This window comes from Hipposideros armiger, unplaced genomic scaffold (genome assembly GCF_001890085.2).
Source record: "Hipposideros armiger isolate ML-2016 unplaced genomic scaffold, ASM189008v1 scaffold_425, whole genome shotgun sequence".
Taxonomy (NCBI): domain Eukaryota; kingdom Metazoa; phylum Chordata; class Mammalia; order Chiroptera; family Hipposideridae; genus Hipposideros; species Hipposideros armiger.
Window position 1 is genome coordinate 1025958 of NW_017731775.1, and position 8746 is coordinate 1034703.

General features: G+C 40.0%; 1 protein-coding gene across 5 annotated transcripts; it reads right to left on the reverse strand.

The window, feature by feature from the left end:
* Nucleotides 1–2746: 2746 nt before the first annotated feature.
* Nucleotides 2747–8596, reverse strand: CHCHD7 (coiled-coil-helix-coiled-coil-helix domain containing 7). Of its 5 annotated transcripts, none has more exons than XM_019664542.1 (6): nucleotides 8495–8596; nucleotides 8048–8197; nucleotides 6945–7043; nucleotides 5669–5738; nucleotides 3644–3742; nucleotides 2747–2883 (listed from the first exon to the last, which is right to left on the reverse strand). In XM_019664542.1, the coding sequence occupies exons 4-6, from the start codon at nucleotides 5720–5722 to the stop codon at nucleotides 2779–2781; spliced, it is 258 nt and encodes an 85-aa protein (XP_019520087.1). In that variant the 5' UTR covers nucleotides 5723–5738; nucleotides 6945–7043; nucleotides 8048–8197; nucleotides 8495–8596; the 3' UTR covers nucleotides 2747–2778. The 5 variants fall into 5 exon arrangements, with proteins under 5 accessions (XP_019520087.1, XP_019520085.1, XP_019520088.1 ...); XM_019664540.1 differs by having other exon boundaries at nucleotides 6940–7043; XM_019664543.1 differs by lacking the exon at nucleotides 6945–7043.
* Between the last annotated feature and the right edge of the window lie 150 nt (nucleotides 8597–8746).

The window sequence follows — 8746 nt, forward strand, 5'->3', positions numbered from 1 at the left end:
TGTTCCCCTTCCCCGATTCCCCAATGCTGTTCCCTTCCCCCAATTCCCCAATAAAATCTTAAAAAAAAAAAAGAAATGGGCAAAGGACCTGAGTAAACATTTCTCCAAAGAATGTGTACAAGCGGCCAACATACACATAAAAAGATGTTGAACATCATTAGCCATCAGGGAAATGCAAATCAAAACCACAATGTGATACCAGTTCACACCCACTAGGGTGGCTGTAATCAGAGACAGATAAGTGTTAATGAGGATGTGGGGAAATTGGAACTCTCATATATTGTAAAATGGTGCTGTCACTTTGGAAAATACCCGTCCCTCAAAAGGTTAAGCATAGTTACCATATGACCCAACAATTCAACTCCTAGGAATATATCCAAAAATAAATAAATGCCCACACAAAAACTTGTACACAAATGTTCAAGAAACTCATGACTCATATTAGCCAAACAGTGGACACAGCCCAAAGACCCATCAGCTGATGAATCAATAAATAAAATGTGGTGTATCCATACAATGCAATGTTACTCAGTAATAAAAAGGAATAAAGTAGGGGCCAGCCGAGTGGCGCGATGGTTAAGAACTCGCTTGGGATGCCAGAGGGCCCCGGTTCGGATCCCACATATGAGGGCCAGTGACACTGCCCTCCACAGCTAAGATGCTGAACAACAGCTCAACCTGGAGCTGGGCTGCCATGAGTCGCCGGCGACGGCGTAGGCTGCACTCCCTGTGGCAGTGGGTTGCCATGGGCTACCGTATGTAGCCAGCAGCCAGCGTGAGCGGCCAGCAGCCGCAGTGAGCGGCCGTCCAGAAGCCGGTGACTGATCTGCCTCGCCAGAGAAGAGCGCAATGATGGTGCCAACTTGGGACAGTGAAGCAACGTCCTCCACAACTAGATTGAAGAACAAAACGACAGCAACTTGTCTGTTCCCCTTCCCCGATTCCCCAATGCTGTTCCCTTCCCCCAATTCCCCAATAAAAATCTTTAAAAAAAAAAAAAAGGAATAAAGTACTGATGCATGCAACATGAATGAACCTGGAAAACGAGGCTAAATGAAAGAAGTCGGTCACAAAAAAACACATACTGTATGATCCATTTATGTAAGTGTCCAGAATGGGCAATTCTAGGGACAGAAAGTAGAGGAGTCCTTGGTCTAAATGTTGGGGAGGTGGGAGGAAGGGTGGTGTTAAGAGGAAATGGGGAATGTGTGCTAACGGGTATGGGGTTTCTTTCTGGGGTGATAAATGTGTTCTAAAACCAATTGTGGTGATGGCTGCACAACTTTAATATACTAAAAACCATTGTATTGGACACTTTAAATAGGTGATTTATAAACTATATGAATTGTATCTCAATGAAGTTGCTATTTTAAAAGAGCTATACCAGGCCAAATAGATACAGAATGTATGTCGATGTTGGTACATAAATTTAAAGAGGTGACATTAAAATTCCAAACCCTTAAACAAGCATGCTTACAAGTACTCAAATGCTTCTCACACAAGCGTGCATTACTTTCTTGTCAGGTCCTATTTTAATCCATCAATTTTAGAGCAATCAGTACAAATCAAAGAATTTCTCAAACAATACAAAATTTTTAATAAAATTTTATTCAAAATTAAATATTTTATTCAATCAGAATCACATTTATCAATCAAGTTTCTATAACTTAAAAACACCTGAGCTGAGTTTTGGACTAAGACCAATGTTGTTAACAGCCATTAAAATTATACTCTTCATCCTGGACCAGATGAAGAAAAGGGACACAAACTATTGTTTCCATTGATTTTCTAGTACACATTAACTTTTATTAAATGTCTTATATAAAACTATTCTGTAAATGAAACAAACTGGATTTCAGAAGGCAGTGGGTATGATAGCTGCTACACAATCCACCCTGGTCACACTACTCTTGTTTTTTTATCGTAATGAAGTTGAGCTCTACTTTCATCCCAGTATTGCATTCACCTAACGATCCCATACCCTTTCCTGCCCATCTCATCCTGCAAATAGAAATCCTACTTCTAAGACAATCACTTTTTCCCCCATTACCATGGTCAGGCATAATAATATGCCTTCAGAAGGTTATCCAATATTTATGAATTTTAGTCACAGAATCCTTTAACCATACCCTTCCTTAAGAAAAAAAATAAAGAACACTAGTTCTTTTGCACGCCATTTATTTAAGACAGGCTTCCCGCACGTCTGCTTCCCACCTGGTGAATGTACTAACCTAATTTAAAAAGTGAGTTAAGTAAGGACAGGGATCTTAGTAATGAGCATCCGATCTGAGGCTCACCAGACATGCACCCTCAACTTACCGCCCCGTCTTCTCTGCTGGCACGCCCACCCCACCTTAACTCTAGGTGGAACAGTCTACAGACAGCCCCCTGAATTTGGCTCGTGCTTTCCTTCCATCATGTCATTGCTCACATGAAACACTGCCTTCCTTTCACCCCCATTAAGTCTTTACTTGTTCACACCTTACTGTTCTTCCAAGACCTAGAGGAAAAGCTCAACTCCTCATGTAGCCTTTCCTAACGCTACTGACTCCAGGAAGCAAGTAATGTAAACTCAGTAAACACAGCACAGTCAACAGTGGCACACTTTCATCATGGCACTGAAAGCTAACACAAAGGACACGGGCTTAACTTAATTTTGTCTCCCCTTGTAGAATTTAAGATCTGTCTGGGTAAGGCCTGTAAGGTCCTAAAAGATTACCATAATCATTAATTGAAAATATTCGTCTGCTTTTCAATAAACAATTTTAATGCAAACATTCAATAGGGCATCTTTCCCATTGCTCCCAAGATTTCATCTCTTTCTACTGCTGTAGGCATAGGTGGCTTCACTCCATTCTCTCTTCTCTTGACCATGACAGAATTCTGTGTGTCGGTATAAACAACAAAAACAAAAACAAACCACAATCAGTCATGTATTAAGCGCTAATCATTTGCCAGTTAACTGCTATTGTTTCCTCAAAAAGGAAATTCTAAAAACCAAGTTTAAAACAACCCAAAAAATGAATTCTAGGACTCCAGATAAAGTGTTCAAACTATTAAAAATTACACCGAAGTGATTATTCCCACAGGAATATGTTAATTGTAACTGGGATGGGGATATGCTGTTTAACTACAAGAGCACAAGCATACTGTCTATTAATGAAACCAACAGTTAATTTAGCAGAGAGAAAGGAAGTAGCTGGGTCCAGTGCTCACAGAAACAGAAATTAAAGCCAATCTTTCAAGAAAAATGGGACCATTTAAACTATCCTGGGTGGTGGTGGGAGAAAAGGAGGCAGAAATAGAAGCCTAATATGTGTTATGACAGGACAAGTTATCCATTCTGCTCATCTCCAAGAGAACTAAAATTATAACAAGGTTATTGTATTAGGGCTGCAGGTACTTTTACATGTAGGATGACCACCTATATTACAGCTGTATCATTATACCTTGGAGTGCGATGAGGCAGCTAAGACGAGCACTCAAGGATCGTTTAGGCTAAAATAACACACTGAGGATAAAGTGGAAAAGTTGAGTTTCCCTACAGCTATCCCCAAAAAAGGATTGTAGGTGTTCATTTCAGGCTTTAGTTTCAAGCCTAAGAGATGAGTTAGACTAACTCATCTAACCAAGTTAGACTTACCCAGAATTTCCGGCAGTTTTTGTACTTCAAGAAGTAAGTGGAACACCTTTCCCTATCATAGTTATTTTCATCCATACATCTCGTAGAAGCATCAGATTCCTTAAATATGTAAGATAGGCATCGTTTAAGAGGTGGAATAGGACCTAAAACAAAACTAAAAACCTTCTGAAGCTGCTTCCCACCAAAGCAGCTAATATGAAATAGTTCCTTTTTGTTCATTTTAATGAACAGAAACTGAATTATCTTTCCAACTATCCCAGCACTCATTCTTCTCAGGGCAGACATCCTTTTCATAGTCTGGGTCAGTTTTCTGAATATCTAATCACAGGAATTTGAGCTGAAGCACTGACTGAGATCATTTAACCCAGTAACCATTTAACAAAGAGCTGAGTGAGGCAAGGTACAACGTGCTCAAAACTACTGCTGCACAGCGAGAATCGAAACCCGCTCCCAACTCAGAGCAGCTCCGGCTTTTCCGAGTTCGCACTTTGACTTGAATGTTTGATGTTAATGCTGGTTTCTAGACTGTAAGTAAATCGCTCATATCTGGTCTACATCAAGGCAACTTAAATTAACACTATTTATCTCAATGTATTTTTGGCTATCATTCACTTTAGTATGCAAGTAAATACACTGTTGTGTAAGCAATTTTAATAGATATCATTAATATCACTTCAAAACCAAAGTGAGAAACACAGGACTATGAGTTCAAAGAAGAGTAGCTGCCATTTGGGAATTAAATTTAAGCTGTCTGAACTGGAAGTAGATTGGATAACAAACTTCAAAGTGAAAGGTATGATTCTGAGAGGTCACCTAAAGGAAAGCTTTAACTGAAGGCAAAGGTAATTTGCTTCATAGATCTAAGAAACATATTCTATCTAAAGAGGTTTAATGAAGCAGTTGAAAACATTGAATACACAGAACAAATCTAAATTTCTATGCCAAAGAGTTAATGAATGTGTATATCTGGAAAATGTATATAGGATCAGGGACTATTATTTTCTTAGCACCAATCTGAGGCCTGCATTATTCAAGGGTGACAAAGTCACAAGTATTGCTAGTCATACCAAATAAATGCCAATAAAAGCTTATTATTACAATAAAACACTGTGTTTATATGATACCTTTGTGAAAATTTTTAGGCTTTAAATAGGCTCATTTTATTATCAGCCCCTTACTCTCAGCCATGTGGTCTCAAGGACATGATGAAATTATTGTTATTAAAACATAAATTTCAGTTACAGTTTTAAAAATATCATACTTGCTAACTTTCCATGTTTGGACTAAAAACATTTCTCAGTTTTACATATGCTTGTCTAATATTACAGTGATATTAACTGCTTGCATATTATACAAATAAGGGAAACTTAAAAGAGATAAATCTTTGTTAGTTAAATTATGAATATCTAAAAAATGCTCTAGTGAAATAAGGATATGCTGGCTAGGAATATTTTTTGTACAGAAATAATTTTTTTTAAAAAACTGCAGAAAACAGAAACAGACTGGTAGATACAGAGAACAAACTGATGGTTGCCAGAAAGGAGAGGCTGTGAGGGCACGGGAGAAAAAGGTGAAGGAGAATGAGAGGTACAAACTCCCAGTTATAAAACAAATAAGTCACGGGGATGTAATGTACAGAACAGGGAATATAGTCAATAATACCCTAATAACTTTGTATGATGACAGACAGTAATTAGACTTACCGTGATGATCCCATCAAAAGGTATATAAATGTCGAATCACTATGTTGTACACCTGAAACTAATATGTCAACTATAATAACTAAATTAATGAAAAATAACAACAAATAAAAATAGTTAAAAGATCCAAGTGAATATGTCTGGATGTCTGGATAGAAGGAAACGTAAAACTTCTATATTTAAAAGAATCCCATTAAAATTAAAAAGCAAATAAACTGAGAAAAACACTAGAAAAAAGAACTGCAGAAAACAGATGCCCACAAAATCAGAAGAAGCCTGTTTTCCCAACTTAACACTCATTAAAATTAAAAGCAAACCACCTTACCGACAAGCAAGGATTTATGTCAGGATCTCTCAGCCTCCGTGCTACCAGGGGCATCCTAACAGTCTTCTTGCTGCAGATAAATGTTGAAAAGAGTTATACAGTGGATGACAGAAAATGAATCAGCAAATCTCATTAGCCCCATAATTACTTGAAAATTAATTTGGGCATAATGATTATGTAGTGAGGAATTTTGTATCCTCTATTTTGAGAATAAAGATTTTGATGTGTTTTTTCTTTGCGTTGATTGTCATGGTGCCTCAGCATAAAGGCCATATTTAAATACATCTACTGAAATTTGACTATAATGTCCAGAAAGGAAGACAGTTCAGCTATAACTCAGTTTTACTCTTATTTCTAAAGATTAATTAAATATACTAACAAAACCTAAGGATACAGCATGCACTCTACGATTACTTCCTTATTATATATTGATTATACAAAATAAGTGTTGACTAATTTAATACAACTCATCTTTAGCAAAACCATTTGTTAACTAAAGAACCTATGGCCAGCACTAGGATGGCCAATATACCAAAACACAAAGTTACTGCTTAGTTGACATTTCGGAAAGTTTTAAAAAGACTTGAAACTTTACGTCCAGTGGCATCTTCTATCTAATTGATCTTTCCTCTGTTGAAGGAATCAGGGAATGCTACTGTGTGTAATTCGTTAATCTTTCAACTCAAGCCTTACAGATACAGCCTGCAGAAGTCTTTATCAATTAAAGGTGATCACAGTCCCCTAAGAGCAAATTTGTGATTCCAAGTCGAGTCATATATTCGTATAATAGGTATGTCAACTATATCCCACGATAATTGCTCTCTATAATGGTGTTCAACTGAAACTGGTATGCCTATTATCTTCAAAGAAATGTCACAGAAAGGAACTAAAAGAAACAATTTAAAAATAGTTAACTAACAAATACTTCAGTGATGGGGGGGGAGGGGGCGTCAACATATTGGTATACTATGGATGAGCCACCAACAAATATTTTTAAATGCTCTGCACTAAGTTTAAGGAGCTGATTTAACTTAGATTCCCAAATCTTGATCTAGCTTAATCATCTTACAACTAAAGATTGAAGAAGAAGCCCGCAAATAATGTAGTATGACCTACAAAACGCCACAGAACAGGAACTATGTCAGTATAACCACACAGCGGTCACAATTTTTATATGAAATGGTTTCTACTTGCCTTGCCCAAGATGGGACCATCAAAAACTATAAGTCATGTTAAAAGAAATTAAGTACGTTCAAGAAAAATAATCAAACCTCACAAGCTCCTGAAAAGTGGAGGTCTTCTCAGTCAAGGGTCACCTAGCCCAGTTTCTTTTGTTGTGGGAAAGAGCAGGTTTTCCAGGCGGAAAGAGACCAAGCTTTGCAAAGAAGGATGGAAAACAGTTTAGTGGTTCTGGGTTCCTTTAACTTTTCATACACACTAAGTAATCCTTTTATTTTATGATTTTCATTGAAGAACACATGAATACACCTAGCTAACAGAAACACCTTGGCGAAAAGTAAACTCAAGATGCTGTTCAATTTTATTTAAAAGCGTCTTCCTCTACTGAACACAATTCTTTTACAGGCTTGACTTCTTCCTAGAGAGATGATACTCATAGCTTTGCTTTTTGTATCTATTCTATGATGTGAGAACACAGAACTCTTCTTAGCTGTTCCTGTTCCTTGGATATAATCTCAACAACAATCAGACACAGTCAAAATTCAGGTTGCATGCCTTAAATGAAAGCGTTCTAGTCTGTATTTTATTATCATTTTCAGGATTTAAAAACAACACCGAGGTAACATTACATATACCTATGCAGCATGAGTTTATTCACATTTCATTTCTTTTCCCTTCCGAATTCTAAATACAAGTCAATCTAAGTTTGGATTTCCGAATGTCACCTTCTTTGCATAAATTCCTGATGTATTAACTGGAAATGTCAATTTACAGTGACAAGTGGGACTAAAGGTCAAGATCAAGAGTTCCGTTAGAGAGGCCTCATCTACTTACTTTCTGAAGGTACTAAACAAATATTCCAAAGCTCTACTTTGCCAGAAAGAAAACCAAAGAGTTGAAGGAGAGGCCGCACAAGCACAGCCCGTGTGAGGAACAAATCTTCTCCAAAGGGCAAACTACTTTTAAAAAGTATTTCTTTATTTCCCATCAGTTGTTCAAGTCCCCACCCTCCAAGTCGCTTTGAAAGAGAAGGGGGAAGGGACCTCATGAACATGTCCATGCCACATGCTAGTCAGAACGGAGGCAGGGTCTTGTGGCTCTGATAAAATGCAGATGCAACTATTGGGGGAGTGAAACACGTCATGTGAGAACCTAAGGCCCTTCACCCACTCCTAGGTGCAGGAAGTCAGGGTGGCATACCGGAGGGAGGCAGGGAAATCGAATGGAGAAACCGGAGAGATACAAGTCCGAGACCTCGCTGCCTTCCGCGATGCTTCCTGTGTGTCCAACGGTGGACGGCGGGCACAGGTGAACACACCTTGCTTCGACCTTCGAGAGTGCCGAGTGGGGCTGGGAGCGAGGAAAACGCAGGAAACTGGGAGTAGGAGCCGGCAATTACGCTTCAAAAGCGAGGAGGGAGGGTGAATGAAGAGCTGGGGGTGTCCGGGCAGGGGTCACCTTCTTCGCCCCCGGCACGAACAGACCTGGCGGGGAGGGGAAGCGACGGAAAGGGGCCCGCGCTGCGGTGAACCCTGGTAGAAGCGTCTTCGCGCGGAAATGGATTTCGGCCCCGTTGCGACCTAAGTGCGGCCCTCTCTTCCCACTTCCCTGCAGCCGCCGCGGAGGGAGGGGCGCGGGACCACTCACCTCGGGCTACCGCTTCGCCAGCGCCCGGGCAGTCTCCAGCTCCAAACACGTCAATGGCTCACGCAGCTAGACCTTAAGTAGCGCGCATCCTAGTTTGCTGCCCCCGCTCCCCGGTGGCCAACGGCCCAATCGGCGCGCGCCGCTGCCAGACTGACAGCTGAAAGGGGCCCTGCGCGACGGGGGCGGGTGGGTCTCGCCCCGCCCCCAGCTGATGGGAGGAGGGCCCAGGAGGGAGGAGTGGGCGGAGCGGCG